The 25,372-nt window shown below is 34.4% G+C and overlaps 1 protein-coding gene across 1 annotated transcript in view; it reads left to right on the top strand.

Annotated features, from left to right (window-relative positions):
• PPP4R4 (protein phosphatase 4, regulatory subunit 4) overlaps positions 1 to 25,372 on the top strand; it is a 111,476-nt gene that overhangs the window by 58,731 nt on the left and 27,373 nt on the right. The window contains exons 8-19 of the mRNA XM_011991711.1: positions 2,546 to 2,667; positions 5,340 to 5,462; positions 6,456 to 6,625; positions 6,958 to 7,077; positions 9,652 to 9,729; positions 10,610 to 10,693; positions 11,390 to 11,572; positions 15,192 to 15,297; positions 16,766 to 16,913; positions 21,594 to 21,738; positions 23,909 to 23,950; positions 24,403 to 24,477. Coding sequence (XP_011847101.1) covers positions 2,546 to 2,667; positions 5,340 to 5,462; positions 6,456 to 6,625; positions 6,958 to 7,077; positions 9,652 to 9,729; positions 10,610 to 10,693; positions 11,390 to 11,572; positions 15,192 to 15,297; positions 16,766 to 16,913; positions 21,594 to 21,738; positions 23,909 to 23,950; positions 24,403 to 24,477 — 1,396 coding nt within the window. The remainder of the gene's footprint in view (positions 1 to 2,545; positions 2,668 to 5,339; positions 5,463 to 6,455; positions 6,626 to 6,957; positions 7,078 to 9,651; positions 9,730 to 10,609; positions 10,694 to 11,389; positions 11,573 to 15,191; positions 15,298 to 16,765; positions 16,914 to 21,593; positions 21,739 to 23,908; positions 23,951 to 24,402; positions 24,478 to 25,372) is intronic.

Below are 25,372 nucleotides of genomic sequence, written 5' to 3'. Positions count from 1 at the left end.
AGGACCTCTTTTGGATACCAAAATCTGAGGATGCTCAAGTCTCTGATATAAAAGAGTGTAGTATTTCCATACGGCTTGCTTATATCCTTCCACATGTTTAAAATAATCTCTAGATGCTAATAATACCTAATATAATATAAATGCTATGTAAATAGTTATGCTGTATTGTTCAGAAAATAATGACAAGAAAAAAGTCTGTACATGTTCAGTAAAGAAGAAATTTTTTTTTATTAATGTTTTCTATTCATGGTTGGTTAAATTCACAGATGCAGAACCTGCAGATGTTGAGGGCTGACTACACTTTAATGGAAGACTTTCTATAACTTCTGTGCAACTTCAGGCTTCCAATATTTGCTTTGTTACTCTCCTTGTTTTATGGGTGCCTGAAGCTTCAGGAGGGACATAGCAGCCAGTCTCCTCAACCATAAGAACTGATATCATTTCAGTCTTAGAAGTATGATATTAAAGGGAGTCTTCCCTCAAAACCGTCTTGGGAAAGCTTTTCTTTTAAAAACAAGATTCAAAATTGGTGCAAAAATCATTGGAACTTCTCATTTTTAGCAGAAGTTGCTCTGATTTCATCTGGTTCTTTGTTTCACAAGCTAGGGCAATCAGATTGTGGTCATTTGTACCTTTGTTAATTTTTTATTTATTTATTTATTTATTTATTTATTTTTATTTATTTATTTATTTTTGTTGAGACGGAGTCTCGCTCTGTTGCCCAGGCTGGATCTCAGCTCACTGCAAGCTCCGCCTCCCGGGTTTACGCCATTCTCCTGCCTCAGCCTCCCAAGCAGCTGGGACTACAGGCGCCCGCCACCTCGCCCGGCTAGTTTTTTTGTATTTTTTTAGTAGAGACGGGGTTTCAATGTGTTTGCCAGGATGGTCTTGATCTCCTGACCTCGTGATCCGCCCGTCTCGGCCTCCCAAAGTGCTGGGATTACAGGCTTGAGCCACCGCGCCCGGCCCCTTTGTTAATTTTTTAAAATATCTGGGCCAATATTTAAGGCTCTGAAAAGGCTTTTGAATGTCACACAGGGTATAGTAGAATGTCACACAGGGTATGGTAGTGTACTCTGTCCTGTGTCCGCTCTTACTAAATAATATTTAAGTGTCGTGTTGGAAGTTTAACACTATTAATGAAAGAGTTATTTGTTATGATTATTTTCATTTTTAATGCCCAGAGATAATTAAGTTGAATTTGCATCACTCTAACGTTTTTAAAAATAACTCTGTTTAAAGATTGAATGAAAATAACTTTTACTATAGAGATGAAATTATTTTTCTTAAACTATTTTCTTCCATTGTTAATAAATTCAAGGATTTCAGTAGGTATACAAATATATTCTGAGCAAAATTTATATGAAATAAATTTTTATGACTTTTGGATATGTTCTGTCACATTTTACTCTTTTACCTCCTCTGTCTACATCCTGTATTTGCCTAATGTTTGTGAACTACTGGTAATGTTAATATCTGTATCTGTATGACCGAGATCAATCTCTTGGAAACTTTTTTTTTTTTTTTGGCACTTCATTTGCTCGAGTCCTTGTCTTTGTGCTATGCTGTCTAATATGGTAGCCCCTAGTCACATGTGGCAATTTTAGTTTAAAATAAGGAAAATTAAAGAAAATTAAAGCTTTAGTTCCTCATTCATAATGAACTTATTTTAAAAAATGCTCAGTAGCCACATGTGGCTACCCTATTGAAGAACACAAATGATAAACATTTCCATCATTGGAGAAAGTTCTACTTGACAGCATTGTCTTAGAGTCGTTGAAATTTGCCCTGAATTTTTAAAAGTTTTCTGCAGCTCTTAATAACTTTCTTGGACTCTATCAACATCTTATTTCAATTATAATTGATGCCATTTTCCATCTTGTACCCAAGAAAGCTACCCACATAATAAACCTCTCCTTTATCAAAGTGTTTGTCATTACAATGACACCTTATCATGAGGAATAAGCAGACACAAAGTGTTGAATAAGAACTATTTGTGACTGTCTTATAAATATTATATACTCCCTAAAAGCATTTATATTATATTTCATTCTTCTAGATAGGACACCTAGAGTAATATATCATCTTCTATATAGAAATTAGTTACCATAATGTCATGTATGAGGTGAATGGAAAAATAATTTATACCCTGAAATCTAGATAAAAATACATTATTTAGGTTTCTGCAGTTACTACTGATAAGTTTTTCTAATTAGTCCAGATATTTGCTGAAGTTGCTTAAAATGGAAAACTATATTATAATTTATAAAGTTTAATATAAACTCTTAGTTATTAAGATTTCTGTAGGTAACAATATTATGCTGGGGGAAGTGGGATTGATTTAAATCATTATGAAATTACTATTAATGTTTCTTATATGTATGATATCCTTTCCCCATAAGACTGAAAGCTTCTGGAGAGCAGAAACAGTATCTTTATGATTTTTCATATTTTCTGCAGCAACTAGCCCAGTCACTGGTTTTTAGTAAGTTCTTGCTACACATTTATTGATTTGATTTGTTTTCTTCTATTGCTTACTGTGCAGGACAGAACTTACAAAAAGCGTGGTGCTCCCTGAATTAATAGAACTTTCTAGGGATGAAGGCAGCAGTGTACGACTTGCAGCTTTTGAAACTTTGGTTAATCTGCTTGACATATTTGATACAGGTAAATCATGTGGATACATCTTTGCTTCTGAAAATAGTGTTTTTCTACATGTTTTATGTCACTAATCAGGAATAAAAGTAGATTTAGAATTTCTTATGTTAAGCCTCCCTTCCTCTCCCTCTTTTTATGATTCATTCTGTTTTGGTGTCTTCTTGGCTTTCACTTTTACCTCATGGTGTCGTAGTCCATTTTGTGTTGCTGTAACAGAATACCTGAGACCAGGTAATTTATGAAGGAATTTATTTTGGCTCATATTTCTAGAGGCTGGGAAGTTCCAGATTAGGCAGTCCCATCTGACCTGTTTCTGATGAGAGCCTCATGCTGCCTCATAATGTGGCAGAGAAGTGGAAGGGGAAGCAGACATGCAAAAGGGAGAGGGAACAAAAGAAACTGACTTTGTAACAACCTGCTCTCCAGAGAACTAACCCAGTCCCATGAGAGCTAACCCAGTCCCTTGTGAAGGAGACCTCACTTAATACCACAGGAACTTCACCAGTCAACCCATGAGAGTGGAGCCAGTGGGTGGACCCATGCGACCCCACCTCTTAAAGATTTCACCATCCACTATTGCTGCACTGGGGCCAAGCCTTGACAGGCATTTTAATGGGAACAAACCATATTAAAACCAATACCACATGGCATACAGTGTTGCTGCTACATATTCCATCTCTCTTTTCTCCCATCAAAACTTAACTGACTTGTGTGTATATAGGGCTAAGAATTTGACTTTAACTTTTTCACCTAATTGACATTAAGACAGATCCTGAGACATTGTCTACATGAGTTTCCTCTCTTTAGTAATATTTTAATGCTAGAAATCTCATGGCCATTGGGGGAGAAATTTGGGATAGGATATTTGAGTGGGAGAGGGTAAAGAGATATTCCTTAGTGTTATGTAAATCATGTCAGAGACAGTTAACTGCTCTACTGAATGTATGACTAGACTCTTGACTAATGCTGGACATTAGTTATCAGTAAACATTAACTATTTTGATAAAGTGAAATTTGGAGGGGTAAATGTCAAGTACTTAAGTACAGAATTCAATTGTGTAATTATAGTATTACATTTAGTTGGATTACCAACATTTTATCTGAACTCCAGGAAGCCTCTTAAAGATTATTGCAATATGGACAATAATTGTGTTTGGATTTTCCAGAACAGTTATTTAGACAATATGACAAATCAGAGGAATAAAACCTCAATACATGATAAGTGAATGAATAAATCTTTTTTCCTCTAATAATGGGGAATCCCCAGGCTCCAAACTAGAACCTTGCCATCATCTTTGATCTTTTCCCTTTTACTGCCCACACCCATTTATCACAGAGCTGGGTCTGTGTTTGTGGCTTTATTTCCTACCATTCTTTCCCACTCCTCTTGTGTCTGATGCTCCAGTCCCACTTGCTTAGCATACCTTCTTTCACACCTCTAGTCTTTTCTCATACTTTTTCTTTCTCTATTATTCCTTCCCTCTATTTTTCTCCTAGCCAACTCCTTCTGCTTCTTTAGTTCCCAGTTTAAATAGAGTTTCCTCCCTGACATCTTTCTAAATCCCTGACACCAGGCGTTGGCTAACTATAGCCCTTAGACCAAATCTGGCCCACCCCCTATTTTTGTGAATGAAGTTTATTGGAACAGAGCCACACTTATTTGTTCACGTATTGTCTGTGGCTGTTTTTGTGATACAAGAACAGAGCCGAGTAGTTGGGACACAGCCTGCAAAGCCTAGAATATTTACAAAAAAAGTTTATAGATCCCTGCCTTATACCAGCTGTTAAGGCAGTGATCACATTGTCTTACGTTGTTTGTGTTTGGCTTTTTTGCTGGTTTGCATTTCTCAAAATAAGAGACTATTTATTATTCATATTTCTATTTCTACTTAGTTACAAGGCTTGTTCTGTAAGAAACACAGTGTGTTGAATGAATGTCATTTAACAAAAATAGTAGATATAACGCCGAAATGTAATGATAATAGTAATAATAATACTCATAAGCCTGTTACAGCATTTTACTTAACATTTCCAGATAATAAAGAAGTGATTCATTTCTGAAATTTAAGAAAACTGTGAGAAATTTGGAGAGCATTTAGAATTGAGAGTTAAATATCCCCACTATGTCAGATACTTGTGACCTAAGCAGATGTACTCAAAGAATCGATTAATTTTTTAAAGAAGAGCCATCTAAGAAGTAAAAGTGATGAAATTAAATACATAGAACATATTATAAGCTAATATAATTTTAGTAAAAAATGAAATGGTAAAATGGGCTTAAGCTGCAGCATGGTATGAGATGTGTGTAAAAGAGAATAAGAAAAGTTTCCTTTACTTACTATTTATTTATGTTAATGGTATTAGAATTCTTTTAGTTATTCAGACTCAAATCCTCAATCATCTTAGCTTTTTAATTCATAGTCACTCTTTATATTCTGTTCCCAATGGCCTGCAATCTGAAGTCCAAACCCCTTAACCTGACATTAAAGTTTTTGATCATTTCAAGCCTCCTCTTAGCCCTTTTTCACCACCCACCTCCATCATCATTGCTTTCAGGTATTTTCTATTACTATGAGGCTAATGTAGTAATTTTTCTTTCTGGAATTTGTGTGTATTAGTTTCCACATGTGCAGTGTGGATGACTGAATTTAAAGTATGTATTATTTTGTTTTGTTTTCCAGATGACAGAAGTCAAACTATACTTCCCTTAGTGAAATCATTTTGTGAAAAATCTTTCAAAGCAGATGAATCAATTCTTATTTCTTTATCTTTCCATTTAGGAAAACTATGTCATGGACTATATGGTATGATATATCCTAAGAATTTGAGACTGTTTTCCCTTTTTTTCTACCTTAGTCATTAAACTTTGGCTCTTCAGTTAATTGTAAAGCCTAGCTCTCAAGTATATAAAAATCTTATGAGATCTTAGAATTTTGATAACATCATTTAGAGCACATTTAGGAATGACTTTTTCACCAGTAGAACCTGTTTGAAAGAACAATGACAGAATAAAGTAAACATAGCTTTTTAAATCTCTGAATATTTTATACTTATGTATTATTTGGTATGTAATAATAGAAGCTCAGGCTTATTTACTATTTGTATGTAGTAAGTATACACTTATTAACCGTTTATTGAATAATTTATTATATCATTAGAGAAGTTCAGCTTGGGATGTGGAATAATAATACCATAACTCTTGGCATTTTGAACACATAATTCTTAGCTTACTGTATCAGTGTGAGATTGACTGTTTAATAATGAACTCATAACAATATATTATGAGTTTCTAGCTCCTCGAGATACTTGATGAATGTGGAACCATTCCATTGATTAAAAATGTTTTGAATTTACTTTGCTGTCTTTCAGATTCCGTTTTTAAGCTCCTTCCCTGCAGAGACACATACACACATGCATGTGTCTTTTCTGCCAGCAATTTTAGAACATTTACTATAAGAAAATAGCAGATGTATAAATAGCCACAATGTTATTATTAGCGACTTTTTAGTGACCTACAATATGATACATGCTGCAGCAATTAATGCAGGCATAGTTCCTGCATTATGTAAGTTATACTTTTGAAATTAAAATATTACTGGAATTAACATGAGGTAAAATAATGTGATCTGTTAGATTCTTAACAGTTACTCTTTTCATGTTCCTTTTATTTGTAAACTATCTGCAACCATTTATTTAAGTATTTGGCTTCAATTATATTTTTTTTGTACTTTGATTTTCCCTTTTTAAATTTTATTTTCGATTGAAATGTTGAGCATAGGTTTTTATATTTGTTTTAGGAATTTTCACTCCAGATCAGCACTTGAGATTTTTGGAATTTTATAAGAAACTTTGTACATTGGGTTTGCAACAAGAAAATGGACACAATGAAAACCAGATTCCACCCCAAATCTTAGAGCAGGAGAAGAAATATATTTCAGTACGGAAGAACTGTGCTTATAACTTTCCGGTAATAAATATGTATTTATATTTACTGAGGATTTTTATTATAACTTTAAAATAGGTGCATAGATGGCATTCAAAATATTGCCATTTTTGACACTTACTGCTTAGCATTATGTCTAGCGTACATAGTACATACAGAGTAAATATTTGAGAAATTTATATATCTGTGTATAAATCAGACTGATATACACATATTTGGATCTTCTAAATATGATTTCTAATTAAATTACAATTCAGAGAACATGATTTCAATTTAAGTGAGACGATTATAATATTAGGTATTGATGCATGTTTTTCTTTCCTTCCCACTCATCTCCTCCCTTCCACCTCCACCAGGCCATGATTGTTTTTGTTGATCCTAAAAACTTCCACATGGAACTCTATTCTACATTCTTCTGCCTTTGCCATGACCCTGAAGTACCAGTCAGATACACTATTGCTATTTGCTTTTATGAAGTAAGTCTGAAGACTTAGTATCACTTTACATTTGTTGTTAATTCTACCTATGTATAGTAGATGATTTTGTGCTTGTAGATTATAAGATATAGACTGGATATCTCTTTCATGTTCTAGTCTTAAATCTTGTTTAAAAACTTCCACAATTTTCTTCTTTTTTAGTATGTTTACAGAATCCATTTCCATAAATACATGATATTTGTGAATTCTTTTATTAACCCATTCATTCGGCATATCTATACCAAGTGTTTACTTTAAACCAGACATTGTGGTAGATATGGGTGATGCAGATTTTAAGGTAAAATCAGTTTTTATATGCTTTATAATATTTACAGTTAACTTTGCACCTAAACTTAAGCGCTTGAGAACCAATAGAAAATTGAAACTCATTAATTATTTTTACTACAAATGGATGGTGTTTCATGAGCATGGCTTTTAGATTCTGCTATTATGACTCTCTATAAAGTACGAGCAAAAGTAAGTTGAAACTTTTATGATGAATTTAACTTTTGAACCCTTGAAGTTGAAATTTGAGGCATGTTTCTTGAATGACAGCAAGAAGTGCACATATGCCGTGGTTGCAATAAATACGGATAAGCTATAACTTTCAAGCTCAAAACTGACACATAAAAACCTCTGGATAGGCCGGGCATGGTGGCTCACGCCTGTAATCCCAGCACTTTAGGAGGCCAAGGTGGGTGGATCACGAGGTCAGGAGATCAAGACCATCCTGGCTAACACGGTGAAACCCTGTCTCTACAAAAAATACAAAAAATTAGCTGGGCGTGGTGGCAGGCACCTGTAGTCCCAGCTACTCGGGAGGCTGAGGCAGGAGAATGGCGTGAACCGGGAGGTGGACCTTGCAGTGAGCCGAGGTCATCCCACTGCACTCTAGTCTGGGAGACACAGCGAGACTCCATCTCAAAAAAAAAAAGAAAACCTCTGGATAAGTGGTATAAGTTCTTATTCTCAGTGAGAATATTTCACCCCCTTCCTTGCACTGCGTTCCTGTGTCAGAGCACTTTGATTTTCTACAAGTGTGCAGGATATCCATCCATAGCATCATTATAAATGTTGCTTAGATTCTTTTTTGGCTATTGGGTGATAGTTTTACTTTTTTAAAAGAACACTTTTTCTGGTATGAATGAAATATATATGCATTATACAAAATCCTGGACATCTTCCCTTTAAATTAAAGTATAATTAGTTAAAATAATTTCAGTGCTGCAAAATTATATCATCTTTGTAAAACACACCTGTAGAACTCTGCTTTTTAGGAGGAGTGGGGATAGGGCAGAGAGCACTGACCAGCTGAGCAGAATATTCACCTCCAACATGCATTAAATGGTCATTTAGGCTTGGTTACCATGTCCACATGTACTTGTTAGATCAGTGGTCTCCAGAGACAGTTGTTCAAGATTGGGGTCTGAGAATGCAGTATTTATGCAATTTTAGACTTTCTGTTTTTTCTCATCACTTTAATATATAATTTTATTTATGTTTTATAGTGGACATAACATAGCACCATATAATTAAACATATGGAAATGTACATATGTATACAAATATGCTTTCACTGGTGGAAGTGAGTTTGATAATCATTGATCTATATTTGCTGGGTTGCTAGTTTTCATATTCTACCACAATCATACCATGTAGGTAGTGTAAAAATGATGTGCCTCTCCATAAAATGAAGGGTTTGTGTAAGTTTTTTTGTTTTTTTTTTTTTAAGTAATGAAAATCCACTGGCGGATTTAACTTTTTCTAACAGGGTTAATGCTAGCTTCTGATAATTGCTTTACTGTATTCTTTGTTCTTATTTTTCATAATAATATTTTGGAAATATTTTCGACAAGTCAAAAACAACTGTGTTAGAGGAAAGAATTTTAAAACACTTTCTTTATCCAGGGACCTTTTTTTTTTTTTTTTCCCCAAATAAAACTTTAGTCAAGCCCAGTGTGTTTTAAAAAGAATAAGATGAAGTAGAAACTGGTAAATCCACTATTGTGGGCTCCGAGTTTATCTGGAGGAGACAAAAAAACTGCTGTTTACAAGGGGAACTGTGTTATTTGAGACTCTCCCAACTCCTCTCATGCTGATTAAAGTCTTTGATGGGGAAAAGGAAAGTTGGTTTGCTTTCTTAGAAGTTATAACTACCCCGGTATCACTGTAGGCCTTCAGTAGAAGTTACCCTCTGGGAAGTTCTGAACTCATATGAATACTTGCATGCCCAGGATATCCTTTAAGACCCTGTTGGCTGCTCTAAGACTTTAAAATGTGAACTAGAGGCCCCTGTGGGCTTGTTATTGCTGTTGATGTGAAAGTTATGACTCTGGTAAATCCCATTCTTTTGTATTTCCTCACCCCTGTGTGTGTCCACACACTCCAGCATGTCACGAGGCAGACTAGAAAGCTGGTTATTTGTGCCACTAATTTTTATAGAACCTAATTTTATATTTGCGTTATAACATGGCTTTTAGAAGAAATATATAACAAGGATGTATTTTTAAAAATTGTTGTAACCTGTATCTGTCTAGTAGTCTTAAACCTGAGAGACTTTATTGCTATATTTTAGGTGTCTAAGCTTCTGAATTCTGGAGTATATTTAATACATAAAGAACTAATAACATTATTACAAGATGAATCACTGGAGGTAATATTTTCTTACTCTTTGATGTTTAATTCTTTTATGTTTGGTCCAAATATACCAATGCCTTTTCTCCCCTACTTCTTGAAATTGTGTGAACTCTTTCAGCTGACTAGCTCCAGAAGCTTCAAATTGTTGTACCACTGTATCATAAACTGGATATTGGGAAAATAGTTTAAAAAATTAGGTTTTAAAATATATTCAGTTTTAAAACTTAGTATATGCATATTTGTTTATTAAGAAAAATTTAGGAAGTGCCAAAAAACAGACAAAAGAATGCCTTTAATTTCAATTACTGTTACTATTTGTTTTCTTTTTCTTTTTTTATATGAATGTTCTTTTCTATATAAAGGTTTTTATTTTACTCAATTGTAATCATATATCATATTTTATAACTTTTTTCTCTTCCCACTGTTTGTGTAGTATTTTACCACTTAATATGTACTTACAAAGACTTTGAAATACTTTATTTTGATGCTATATTTAGATATTCCTTTCACCTAAATGTTAGTTTGCCAAAGCGCAACTCATGAATATTTTGATATCACTGAGAATATTATCCGATTTAAAATACCTGTCAAAAGTTTGGAGGCAGTTTCTGAACATATTAGTTTTGTGGAAGTAGCTGTCTCAGATTTAGACTATTTGAACAATGTCAAGAGGCAGGTATACTAATCTCTTTTCGAAGGTTGGCCAAGGCAGTTGATCACGTTTCTAAGACTTTTCAGCAAGAAGATGGCAGAGTAAGAAAATACAAATACCCAAAATGTTGTTTGGGAAAAAAAAAAACCCCACTATTACTATATAGAAATTGACATGTAGAGTAACTAATCTAGAAAAAAACCATAGTAATCACTATAACAGTAATAAATATCTCTGTTAAAAGGTACTAGATGCTCTTATAGATCATCTTCCAGAAATCTTGGAACTTATGTCTACTGGTGGAGAAAGCAGTGTTCAAGAAAATAAGGTAAACTTCGTCTTTCAGAAACATTCTGAGCTGTGTAAATATTATCCTACTCTACAGGGTGTTGTGAGGCATCAATGAAAGAATGTTTGAAAAGCATGTAAAATAGTGCATGCCACATAGCAGGTAGTCAGTAAAAGCCTATTAGAGTATGAACAGCTTGAATTTCCTCTATCTTTCTTACATTAATAATTTTAAATTACCATGATCGTTGTTTATTGTCTTTGGAGTTTATGTTCATATTTTCATTTTTCATTAGCATTAATGATTATTCCAAGAATAGCAAATAGGACAAAAGGGTAGAAATTTATTCTTTATTATTAATTTTAAGCCACTGTGTAACCTAAGAAAGGGGTAGGAATTTAGGAGGTCAAAGCTTGCTGACAGTAATATATAATACATTTTACTGTAGTTAGAAAAGTTGCTATGATAATCTGACAGGAAGAAGAATGAGTTGCAGTTTTTATTTCAAAATTTGGTTCACAGGAATCATACGTTTTACTTAATGATTTCTTTTAAAAGTGTTTGATTTAGTCAGATAATTATCTCCTTGTGACAACTAAGATATCTCCTAAACTCCGAAATGAGAAGGAGTATTCCCCTCCCCAATGTGTTACAAAACTGAGTAATTTTACTGAGTGCTGCAATTTATTTATTTATTTATAATTGATTTGTTTTTTGATGTGTTTCATTTTTCAGTTATCTTCTCTGCCTGACTTGATTCCAGCACTCACAGCCGCTGAACAGCGAGCTGCAGCCTCTTTAAAATGGAGAACTCACGAGAAGCTGCTTCAGAAATATGCCTGCCTGCCACATGTCATATCAAGTGATCAGATTTATTACCGTTTCTTACAAAGAATGTTCACAATCATGATGACAAATGTGAGCTCAGTACCTTTCATCTTATTCTTTTGAACTCATGGTTGAGTCTGGAATTATCAAAACTCTTCATATTTTCAAAATAGTGGAACAAACTCAGTTCATTCCATTCTCCCTAGGAGGATGTCAGCTTCCTAGGTCCAGAGGAGGGGACTCAGGTTTCCCTTTCCTTCCCCACTAGGTCTCTCTCTGTGAATCTTCTCTCTAGCTGGAGAGAGGAGTGACTAGGTGGCACTTTCACCTATCCTTTGATTATATACTGCCAAGAACAGGGTAGACTCACTTCAAACTTGAAATAGTTCTTCTTAAGAGGAAGGTTGACAGGACTCAGTGACCTTGACTGCAAAGGACCTTCTGTTCTGATGTGCACGTCTGATACATCCACACCCTTAATGTCTGACCCCAGCTATGCTGTTTTGCCAAGGCACCCCTTAAGCTTCCTGCTATAAGTTTGGTTACTTTTATAGTGTGGCAGTGGAACAGAGAAAGCTTATACAAATACATGGATGCCCTACTATTGATAGCTTTATAAATAGTGTTAAAAGAAAAAAAAAAGACTCCTCCCTCAAAACAAGGTGGCACTCAAGCCTCCCCACAAAGTTGTCTACTTTTTTCACAGAAATTTCCAAGGGGATTATTTAACTCATAATTCACCTTACATTTAATATGACATCCTATTGCAATTTTTTGAAATATAGAAACATTCCATGGCTCTGTTACCTGGGCACAGAAGGCTTGGGACAAGCCCAACTGGTCAGGCCTACCTCTGGGGCAGATGCTGAGTTGGGGGAATGCAAGCTGGGTGGGCCCCACACTCATCTGCTGGGCTGAAAATCCTGGAGTGCGTGTGCCTACCTGGTTGTATACCAGTTGTACCACTGCCCTGCCCAGGGATCTTCCACCCTTGACAAACTGTACGGCCAGACTACCAGCAGACATACCTCGCAACCTGCTCTGAGCTGGAATCAATCCTACTGAAACTATTCAAAAAAATTGAGGAGGAAGGGTTCCTGTTTAACTCATTCTACAAAGCCGCCGTCACCCTGATACCAAAATCTGGCAAAGACACAACAAAAAAAGAAAACTACAAGTCAGTGTTCCTGATGAACATCAACATAAAAATCCTCAAGAGAATACTAGCAAACCAAATCCAGTAGCACATCAAAAAGTTAATTCACCACAATCAAGTAGGCTTCATTCCTGCAATGTGAGGTTAGTTCAACGTAAGCAAATCAATAAATGTTATTCACCACATAAACAGGATTAAAAGCAAAAATTATATGATCATCTCAATAGACGCAGAAAAGGCTTTTGATAAAGTCAAGTGTCTCTGTGTTAAAAACCCTCAACAAACTAAGCATTGAAGAAACATACCTCAAAGTAGTAAGAGCTCTCTATGACAAACCCACCGCCAACATCATACTGATTGGGCAAAAGCTGGAAGCCATCCCCTTGAGAATTGGAACAAGACAAGGATGCCCACTCATACCACTCCTATTAAACATAGTACTGGAAGTCATAGGCAGAGCAATCAGGCAAAAGAGAGAAATTAAAGGCATCCAAATAGGAAAAGAGGAAGTCAAATGATCTCTCTTTGCTGATATGATACTATACCTAGAAAACCCTAAGGATGTTGTCAGAAGGCTCCTAGACCTGATAAACCACTATAGTAAAGTTTCAGGTTACAAAACCAATGTACAAAAATCAGTAGCATTTCTACACATCAATAACGTTCAAGCTGAGAGCCAAATCAAGAATGCAATCCCAATTATAATAGCCACAAAAAAAATCCAGTAACACATCTAATCACGGAGACGAAAGATCTTTACAAGGGGAACTATCAAACACTGCTGCAAGAAATCATAGATGACATAAACAAATGGAAAAACATTCTGTGCTCATGGATTAGAAGAATTAATATTGTTAAAATGGCCATATTGCCCAAAGCAATCTACAGATTCAACACATTCCTATCAAACTACCAATGTCATTTTTCATAGAATTAAAAAAATTATTCTAAAATTATGCTTGAATAGCCAGCACAATCTTCAGCTGGTATTTCAGCCCTCTGAATACCAGTTTCCTATCAGCCTTTTACCTGTTAGTTTTAGAATCCATTGATGATCCTTACTTGCATCGGTGATTTCATTATAACTTCCTAAACAATTTTAAAATTCCATCATTTCTTATGCATTTTTGATGGTGGCATTGTGTGAAGAAGTGCATTCCTTTGTCCACATTGGTTATTTGATTGCCTTGAGCTACATTTACTAATGTAAAGACAGGATGAATTCTTAATTTTTTTTCTCTGATTATCAATTTTCAGAGCTAGGAGGTGGCATAGTAGCTATTTTTAATGGTGACAAGTGCACTTTATTTTTAACATCTTTTTAGATAAAATAATGTTATTGCAGTTATTTTTTTGTGCACAAATTGTTACAACTTCTTCAAGCTGGTTCTTATGTGCTTTTGACCTGATTATATTTATCTTTGACTTCTGGCCCAGCAGAATACCTCATACCATAAACTATAATATATGTTTTATGTGAGATACAAAATATATATATTTTAATGACTATTATATATATATTTGAAATTCTATCAGTATGCATAAAATGAAAGAAAAGAATAACATGCTTTTATTTAGTTCATTTATCAAAAATTCATTTTCCTTAAGTCCAGTCATGTTTCTGCTTATGTATATTTTTAAAATTTTCTTTTCTAAATCATAGGAAATACCCTCTTTTTACATTCAACAGATTAAAAACCCCACTCAAATTATACCTGATATAATGTGAATAGCTCATATAAAATATGAGAGGAGGTAGCAGGCAACACTGTCTCAGCAATGTAAAGTTTCATTCTATTTGAATTTCAAGGATCCCCACTGTAATATTTGGGATCTTTAGTAATTCAACATTATATTTGTATGTAAGTCAAGATAATGAACATGAATTTATACTGGACACAATATGTCTGGTTGAGAGATTTTTCTCTAATGTATGGTTTGACCCAAACCCAGGAAAGGTAAATGGCCATATTTATTTAGAATTAAGGTTCTGCCTGGTGGTATGACAGAAATTGAAAGGACAAAGGGACTTGAAATACTGGTAAGAATGATTGACATGGTGCTCTTTGGATTCTAAATGTCATCTGTATCATTAAGAGCTAGAATTAAGCCAGAAGGATTGAAGCATATACCTGATCACGGGATCTCTAAATGTGTATTTTAGTAGTGACATATTTTTGGTGATGTACCTAACACATGGCATGTTGTAGCAAATGTTTGTCAGATGAATGAATGACAAAGTCCAGAAAACAGCTAAAAGAATAAGTGGCAGGGGTGTATTTGGTCATGTAAGATGAGATGGCAAGGAAATAAGAGTAAAATCTGGATGATTTGGACTTGCCTATGCCAAATTAACTTTGTAATATAAGTATTGGTTGATTTGCCTGAGTGATTAACATTAAATTATGAAGATACTTCCATAAGGATATAAATTCAATGAGTTGAGAGGCAGCAAACACTTTATTTTAGTCAATAACTTAAAATTGATTTGGTGGGGCCAAATTATCTAGACTAGAATTAGCCTAGTGTAACTGTCTGTCTTATTTCTTCAAGAATGTCTTACCTGTCCAAAAGGCAGCCTCACGAACTCTATGCATTTTTCTGCGTTATAATCGTAAACAAGAACAGAGACATGAGGTCATTCAAAAATTAATTGAACGTAAGTAATATTGTCTACTATTTTGAAAAAGGAAAGTAAATGAACTAGTTGGCTTTAGTTATATCTGACTTATGTATCATTTTGCTGTGAATAATTAGGTTACTATTGGGTTTTATAAGTTGATTTTTATTTTTTAGAATTCCTTATGGCAAGATTAGATCTGTGAGGAATGAAAGTAATAATTACTCTGTTTTCTTTTGTGAATGTCTACATTTTAGAAATTAAAATATGTTTACTTATATTGAAAACTCAGTTTCTGCCCTGATGAAATAGCATTTGGAACTAAAATATAAATAGAATATCCATGAATCTGATCATTTATTTTATGGTCCTATTTCAATAGTCACATAATTAACAGAATCTGGGATTTTTCCTTGAATAGAGTTGATAGTATATTTGAATATAAATTTGATGAGCCTAGTTGGTTTATAATGTCTTAAGAAACTAAGTCAGTTTACAAATGCAAATTTATTTTAATTTGGTAAAAGCTAAAATCAAGGCAAAAACATTTGGTTTATAGTATTGATTTTAGAAATAGTTGCACACACCTATATATACTTAGTGAATTTGCTGATTATTGTATATTTGCTTTGCCCATAATGTCTTAATGTTTTTACTAAACTATATTATCCAGCATAGGCAGGTAATGGGATTTTCTAGTTATTGGGGTTTACCAGTTTTAAGTGTGTATCACTACTTTTCAAAAAATTAGAGTACTTTTATAAAATTCCATTTAAGAAAAAGTATGCTCAGTATACTTTAATCTTTCTTTTTATAATCTTATTTTAATTCGATTTTCATTATTCAGTGGTAGGAGCTCATGTTTAGAATGTTTTATTTTGAAAGAAGATTCAGTTTGGTTTTGTTTTTGAACATTTATGTAAAAAGTAGAAAATTAGCCTTTTAATATTGACCTGAATTATTGTCAGTAATACTGTTTATATGTGACTATATCTACTTTAGGCATTTTTAAGGAAACAAAGGGAACAAAACAGTTAATTTGGTTTTAAAACACTTTGAAGTTATGCAGACTTGTGTTTGAATTCTAGCTCTGCACCTGCCAACTGTGTGACTTTAAACTCACTGAATCTCAGTATGCTTATTTTTTAGGAGGAAGAAGTATGTGCACCTCTTTGGGCTGCTTTTCAGGGCTAAATGAGATAATATGTATAGAGTACTTAGCACATAGTGGGTGATAAAAAGTAGTAAATACAATCATTCCATAGTTAATAAATGCTTATGAAATTGAATGAAATGTTTGACAAAACTTTTTTATGGTTTTTGAGGTGTCAATTTGGGGATTTACAAATCTGAGGTGTATAATAATGATTTTTTTCCTCTTATCTCTTGTATTTGCTAGCCATATTGTGGGTATGAAGAAACTTGTTATGTGTTTTGTGTGTCTAACTTTGTCACGTTAATTTCATGTAGGAAAAATTAACAAGATAATTTTTGTTGTTGTTTCTAGAATTGGGCCAAGGAAAAAGTTACTGGAATAGACTTCGATTTTTGGATACCTGTGAATTTATTATAGAGATATTTTCCAAATCATTTTTCTGTAAATATTTCTTTCTACCTGCTATTGAACTGACACATGATCCAGTAGCAAACGTGAGGTATGTTATCAATCAATGAAAATATTTGAAATTGTATTTATTTTTATCTACTATAGTGAACATATGCAAAATCTTTTCCTTAGCCAATTAAAAACTTAAGTCAAGAATTTACACGTGCTTTGAAATTCTTAGTATTCATAATTGATGGGTATCAGTAAGACTTGGAAGCATACTCTTTCAACACTGTCTCAGATCTTTTGTCTTTACTGGATTGAGAGCAGTAAGTCAAAGCCAGATTGGTAAGCTTCTTCGGCCATTTGGATACACACATTGAAATGATTAGAAGATCGAGTAGCTATTATTAATTTATCTACCATTAAAACTAAAGAAAAGATGGTCAGTCGCCTTATCACTTCAAAGTTGTTTGATGAGCATCTGTTAGTTTTTAGAGGCCCATTTTTTCGAAGAAATAGAACTGCTTCAAAGTCTTCATCTTGTCCTCTATGTTTAGCTGCCTTTAGCTGCCTTATATTTTTGAAATCCAGTAAAATGTTAATTTCATTTGATTAACTGTTAAGTTGGAAGGAACAGATCTGAAAATGGCTTGCCTGGAAATGGAAAAAAATAAGAAATACATTTTGTCCTTTTTCTCTCCAAATGAGCACACCACTTCCTTTTTTATTGTGGTAAAATATGTATAATATAATATTTACTATTTTAACCATTTATAAGTGTGTAGTTCAGTGACATTAAAGTACATGCATGTTATTACTTAAGAGCTATTTTTGTACATTTGATAATGGAATGAAAATAATTTTAAACCCTCCTGTTTAAAAGAAATTTAAGCCCAGCCATTAGATTACTGTGTTTTAAGTCCTGTGTCTCTATTTTGAACTTGAACTCAGATCTGCAGGAAAGAGAGATATCAGAGTCAGTTGGCCAAAGGCTCTCCTGAACAAACTCTAGAACTCCCTGCTGAATTTCCATACATTAGGGGCACTTAGTTTTATGCATCTGAAAGATGCATATGTACCACTTTTATAAACAACTGATGTGAATTTTAGGCAATACGTAAAACGTCAAAACTTTTTAATAGGAAGAGTTGGTGAGATAATAAGCTAACTGAGATTAATAGTCTTGGTGTTGAGATATATATGAAGATGAATTGTCAAAAGATATTGAAAAGTTCAACCTAAGAATTTTATGAGCATTTTTTAATGGGAACAAATCTAGAAGTTTTTGTTTTGTATTTTAAATGTGAGAAAATACAGAAAGCACAACTGCATTGACTTTAATTTTTGGTGTATGTTTCTTGTGCTTTATAAATGAGAGGTGGGGTATTGCTGACATTTAAAGTGAATTGAAAAGAACCTTTTGGGCTGGGCGTCGTGGCTCATGCCTGTAATCCTAGCACTTTGGGAGGCCGAGGCAGATGGGATCACTTGAGGCCAGGAGTTTGAGACCAGCCTGGCCAACATGGTGAGACCCCGTCTCTACTAAAAATACAAAAATGAGCCAGGCGTGGTGGTACACGCCTGTAGTCCCAGCTACTTGGGAGGCTGAGGCAGGAGAATCGCATGAACCTGGGAGGTGGAGGTTGCAGTGAGCTGAGATCACACCACTGCACTCCAGCCTAGGTGACAGAGCAAGACTTCATCTCAAAAAAAAAAAAGGAACCTTTGGTAATTCTTTAGATTTTAACTTTTCCTAAACAACTAATGGGTCCAGCTTTATGAACATTTTGTGAATTGCAATTGTGATTCTATAAAAGCAACTTTCAATGTGATGTATTGTCACTTATCAAGCAGTTGACAAAAATAATTTGAAAGGAAATGACATCATCTCTACTTTGATCAGTGTAACAAAGAGCATGACATTGACTCTATGAGAAAGAAATCTGCCAATTCAAAAAACCAAATGAAGAATAATTAATTATTATTCTGTTAATTTCAGAGATTTGCAGGACAGCAGATTATTGTATAACTGTGTGTCTTGGTTCCTACTCTCTTGCCTGGCCAGCTGCCAGCCAAGAAATGTATCTGACAACACTGTATGCCAACTGGCTTTGGGTATAAAAGCACTTGCTCAGTGCTTTAGAGATGTGCAGATAGAATGAAAGCCATCACAGGCAAGGGTGGTAGGATCATGTTGGTTAGGAGGACAGTTTCTGTTGCCACACTGCCTGAGCTGAAATTCCAGCTCTACATTAAATGTGTATCTTTAGCCAAGTTACAAAACTTCTGTGTGCACTGATTTCCTTAGTACCTAATTTATAAAGTATTCTGAGGCACAAATAACTGAGATAATATACATAAATTATCTGAAAGGTGTGGTCCCTAATCTCAAGAATTAGATCATCTCAGGGGCCCAGGAGTCTCATAGAGATGAATCACTACAATGGATTGGGTAGCTTCTGCTGAATATCTATTTTCTAGACATGCCTTGGGTTATAAAGAATGGAGTGTGCATAGATTGTTAAGTGTTTTTGTTTTTCCTTAAGTTAATGTTTAAAATTTAAATTCACCAAGTTGAGACAATATCAAGCTGGAAAAAGACTCTTGGCATTCAGAGAAGCCTTTTCCATAGCTGCCAGAAATGATATAATTTCTTTGGGGGGTTGATATTCCTTAATTATAGAAAGCATTGCTAGGTTAGGCTGTATCCGTGGTGAACTGTGAATGAGATTGAGACCATTGTTGCTATTTATAGTGCTGGAAATTCTACAGGAGGAGCTTCTTTACCCTTTTTGGTTAAATAAAAAGCAAATTTTGTTGTATATGAAGAATCCTCAAGTAAAGATTCAGCTGAGAAAGTGTTCTGGAAACTCTAAAAATGGAATTCAGGTGTCTCAAGGGTTGCAATAAAGATAAAAAATAATAATTTGGAGAGCATTCAGATGAATAAATGAACATAGCAGCTATAAAATAGATACCCACCTAGCATCCCTCTCTAAAACAGCCATGGAAAAAGAATAGACTTTTAGCTTAGCAAAGCAGAGTATTTCCTCTGAAACGCCTCCTCCTGGAAAGGCTTTTTTTTTTTTTTTTTTTTTTTTTAGGTTCTGGGATTTACTCTTACCTTCCTGGCATTCTTCAACCTCCTTGTTTCTTCCTTTCCAACCCAGTCTAGACTGTGGTAGTGCCTTAGACCACCTTAGACTAGGTCCTTTTATCCTTTTCTTCTCTAACTGTACATATTACCTTGATGATCTCTCCCATTTCATGGTTTAAATATCATCTACTTGCTGAAGATTCCTCACTTTATCTGAAGCATTGACATCTACTCTGGATAGGCTAGATGGATAGCCAACTTATTGAGCCTGTTGCCCACTTAGCATTTCCACTGTATATCTGATAGACATCTCAGACTTAATCTGTCTAGAATTCAGTCTTCATCTTTCTTATCTGCTTTTGCTCCTTCTGTAGTCTTCTCCATCTCAGAAAATAACCATCCCACCTGCTTAGATCAAAACCTTAAATAAATTCTTCTCTCTGTCATTCTACCTCCAATCCCTCAGTACATTCTGCTGCTTGTAAAAGATATTCAGAATCCAGGCCAGGCACGGTGGCTCACGCCTGTAATCCCAGTACTTTGGCCAAGGCAGGCGGATCACAAAGTCAGGAGATCAAGACCATCTTGGCTAACACGGTGAAACCCTGTCTCTACTAAAAATACAAAAAGAAATTAGCTGGACATGGTGGCGGGCGCCTGTATTCCCAGCTACTCGGGAGGCTGAGGCAGGAGAATGGCGTGAACCTGGGAGCCGGAGCTTTCAGTGAGCCGAGATCACGCCACTACACTCCAGCCTGGGTGACAGAGTGAGACTACGTCTCAAAAAAAAAAAAAAAAAAAAAAAAAAATTCAGAATGCAACTGCTTCTTACCACCTTTTCCTGCTACCACTCTGGATCAATGCACCATCATCTCTTGCCTGAATTATTTTAAGACCTTTTCCTATTGTTTCTCTTTTTCTGTTTTTGACCAGCTACAGTCTAATTTCAACACAATAGGCAGATGATGCTTGCAAAACATTGTCAGATCATTTCACCCCTCTGCTCAAAATCTACCAATGGCTTCTTGTCATACTCAAAATAAAAGGCAATTTCCTTACAGTAGCTCTCAAAGCCTCTTATTTACCACTCTGAGCTCTCCTGCTAGTCTCACCTTCACTCTGTTTCGGCACAGTGGCCAATTTGCTCATTTGGACCAACAGTAGAGACAAGCTCTCCATATTTGCTGTGATGCTCTTTTCCAGATATTCACATAGCTTATTCCCTAATTTTCTTTAGGTCTTTGCTCTATTTCTAGGACTAGAATAGAGACCTCTTACCTACTTCTGAGTGGATCTTTTCAGTGGAACCTTCAATGACAACCCTCTCTGGCCACCTGCTTTAAAACCAATGAATCCCCACCCCTGGTACTCCCTTGCCTTTATTCCTTGCTTTATTTTTCTCCATAGCATTTAACACTATCTGACAGATTTTCCTTGTTTCTTTTCTCTTCTCTGCTCCCATACTAGAATGTAAGTTCCAGGAGAGCAGAGAATTTTGTTGGTTTTATTTACTGTTGTATCTCAGCATCCAGCATGGTGAATGCTTGACACATAATAGACACTCCATGAATATATCTTGCATGAATAAATGAAGTCTCAGGCTATCTAAAACTTGATTTTTCTTTGTTTCATGTTACTGTTATTCTTAGTTATTAAATTCATTCAAGAGTAAATACTATTTTATTATAGAATGAAACTTTGCTACCTGTTGCCCAAAGTGAAATCTACTCTGAAGATTCCTGCTGATAAGCATCTACTTCAGCAGTTAGAAATGTGTGTGAGAAAACTCCTGTGTCAAGAAAAAGATAAAGATGTTCTGGCTATTGTAAAAAGAGTAAGTATCACTCTTGCCAGAATGTTGCATTTTTTTTTTCTATTAAGGTAGTAAGAATCATAACTTCACTATTTCAGCTTGACAGGATAGCAATATATTAAAATATTTTTATCCTTGCTAAAGTTGTAAGAATTAGTGAATGATTTGGTTGATAGGTGCTACAACTGGATATGAAAGTTTCAAAGGGCACCTAGACATTAAACTTTTATTACTAGTAATATAAGCCCATGTTTGACACATGTTAGGTGCTCAGTAAACACTGTTCAATTAATAGTGAATGTTCTATTCATCAGATTTTCTTCATAAGTGATTATAATCCAGTGAAACTTTGATGGTAAAATTGGGAAAGTCACATTTTATAGAAACTTATCCCTGGAAGGGCGCTTCGAGTTAATTCAGGGGTCTATTTGACTTTATAGAAGTTCTGTGCCTAGAAATATTGTGTCTACTTGAGATCATATTAGTAAGTAGCAGAATCAGGAGGACTAGAATAGAGACCTCTTACCTACTTCTGAGTGCATCTTTGTAAATAATGTAAGATTGTATCCTGTGAGTTTTTTGTTTGTTTTAGCATGAGATCGTAGTATATGATTCTTTGGAAATGTTGGAAAAACTAAACAGTAAAAATTTGGGTTAGTGAGCCACATCTTAGAATAATTTTTATTCTTCAAAAATTGTTTATGCTGAATATATAACTAATCTTTTATAAGTTCAAGTGAAATTATTTACTTTTATGAATCTGAATATAAACTTCAGGACACATTGTTTTTGAGCGTTTATTTGTAGTGAGGGAAATTTCCTTATTAATGTCATAAATAAATTATACGTGGCGAGTAAAAAGAGAATTCTTACTTTTTTTCTCTTTTTTTCTAGAAATCATTGCCAGATGTCACATGAGGAATCTTTTAATTAAGTGATTTGATGACTTAGTATTAATTAGTATAGTTTTAATTTTAATGAAATGTGAATTCTTCTTTCATTAACTGATATAACCAGAAATACCTAGAGTTGGACGTGCATTTAAATCTAAAAGTACACACATACACACACACACACACACACACACACACTTGTTTCTACCAGACAGTTCCTTCCTTACTATTTAATATTAAAGTATAGAAGTTTAGGCAATGGAGTTAACTTGTCAAAATAATAAACATGAGAGGGCTAATTACTTTTCCAGAATAATTTATTAATTCAAGAGACAATATAAGCTAACCCTATACAGGTGTAACAATGCTATAATTAAATTAATGGATTATTAGTCTACAGTGGATTATTCTGGAGTACAGCTCTTATTTTCAGTATGCTGCGTATAATGAAGCCAGTCTGTCCCATGGAAATTCTGTAGTATAATGAGACATTAGTATGGAAAACTCCCAGAAAACTACACAAAACTTTTGGATAAAAATTGAATAGTTTTATCAGTTTTTTAATATGAAAAGTAACTTTATATAAATAGAGAGTATTTCATGGCATACATTATGAATGTTTCATAAATTTCAGCAAAAAAAACTTTCACTAAATTTTATATTTGTCATGGATTGTTTTGGGCATATGCATATCCAAATGTACTTTATTTTGGCCATTAGGGTTACTCGTGTAGTTTTAGAAGTACTGCCCTCTATCAGAGACAGAACCCTGGGTTAGATTGACCATTGTTTTGATTGGAATAATTTGTCTCAAACTAGTGTATTCCAAAAGACAAATAGTAAATTGAGAGAATATTTTTAGAGCAGATAGAAAATTTCTACAGAAGGGAACTAAGGATTATTCAGCCAAATGATGGCTTGTTTCATTCATATATAGCTAAAAGACTTTTTAAAAATTCAAAAGCTACATTATGTTTCTGAAAATTCAGAAAAAATTGGCACTCGGAGTTACTAGAAATTAGTTAGATTATATGCATTTGGTATTTGAAGTATGCCTGTAGACTTGGTCTTCTTAAGGTTAAAAACTTTCAAAAGTTAAAATTGACCCTGGCATTATTGTGTAAAGGTTGATTGTAAGTACAGTGTAGAATTGGGCAGAACTTTAGTTTTCTGACTTAGTCTACCCCATAGTGCAGAAGTCTCCTATTTGAACCTGCCTGTGCAAAATAACTTGCTGAGAAATGATTGGTTGTTTTAATTTAATTACTTTAGAATAATTTTAAAAACTTTCCTTATAGACTGTGTTAGAGTTGGACAGAATGGAAATGTCTATGGATGCTGTAAGTATACTCTCTTTACCTTATTGTGTTGGTCCATTTTCATGCTGCTGAAAAAGACATACCCAAGACTGGGCAATTTACAAAAGAAAGAGGTTTAACTGGACTCACAGTTCCACGTGGCTGGGGAGGCCTCACAATCATGACAGACAACAAGGAGGGGCAAGTCACATCTGGGCGGCAGGCAAAGAGGGAGGGAAACTCCCCCTTACAATACTGTCAGATCTTGAGAGACTCATTCACTATCATGAAACAGCGTGGGAAAGACGTACCCCCATAATTCAGTCATCTCCCACCCAGTCCCTGCCACAACATGTGGGAATTAGGGGAGCTACAAGATGAGATTTGGGTGGGGACACAGAGTCAAACCATATCACTTTTATTAAAAGGAATATTTTAAACTTGGCAGAAACTCATCACTAATGTTTCACAACTTCATTTTAAACTTTAAACAGTTTCAGAAAAAGTTTTATGAGAAAGATTTGTTGGATCAAGAGAAAGAAAGAGAAGAACTACTTCTTTTGGAAATGGTATGTTGCTTTCATATGCACACACATATACTCTTTTCTGATTAATAAAACTGTGTTTTGTTATTAAACTTAATCATTTCTTTCCATCTCACCATTTCACATTACTCTTTTCTTCTTAAATGACAGTCCCAGTTTTTTGAAATCTGTTCTTTTATGAACTAGAAAGAAAACTATATTTGAGAGCCTTTTAAAAAAACTACTTTGCTGAAGTATAACTGACAACTACACATATTTAAAGTGTACTATTCAATGAGTTTTGACATATTGATGAAACCATCACCACAATGAAAATATGAAACATTTCTATCCCTTTAAAGATTTCTGCCCCTTTGTAATCCATGTATTCTACTCTAGTCCCCAAAAACCAATGATCTAGTTTCTGAAAATGTAGATTAGCTTGCATTTCCGTAATTTATATAAATGGAATAATATATTAGGTATTAATACTATTTTTGGTTCTGCATCTTTCTACCAACATAATTACTTTGAGATTCATCCATATTGTTGTATGCATCAAGAAGTCATTCCTTTTTATTTCTGAATAGTAGTCTATATTATGGAATATCACAATTTGCTTATCCATTCACCTCTTTATATACATTTGGCTTCTAATTTGGGGATATTACAAATATAGTTGCTTTGAACATTAGTGAAAAAGTCCTTGGTTAGACATGTTTTCATTTCTCTTGGGTAAATACCTAGGAATAGAATGGCTGGATTGTATGGCATGCTTAATTAAAAAAAATAAAAATAAATAAAAAAACAAAATAAAGGCTGGGTGTGGTGGCTCACACCTGTAATCCCAGGACTTTGGGAGGCCAAGGCGGGTGGATCACGAGGTCAGGAGATCAAGACCATCCTGGCTAACATGGTGAAACCCCGTCTCTACTAAAAA

The sequence above is a fragment of the Mandrillus leucophaeus genome, unplaced genomic scaffold (genome assembly GCF_000951045.1).
Source record: "Mandrillus leucophaeus isolate KB7577 unplaced genomic scaffold, Mleu.le_1.0 Scaffold4, whole genome shotgun sequence".
NCBI lineage: Eukaryota > Metazoa > Chordata > Mammalia > Primates > Cercopithecidae > Mandrillus > Mandrillus leucophaeus.
This window is presented reverse-complemented; position numbering and strand designations above follow the sequence as displayed.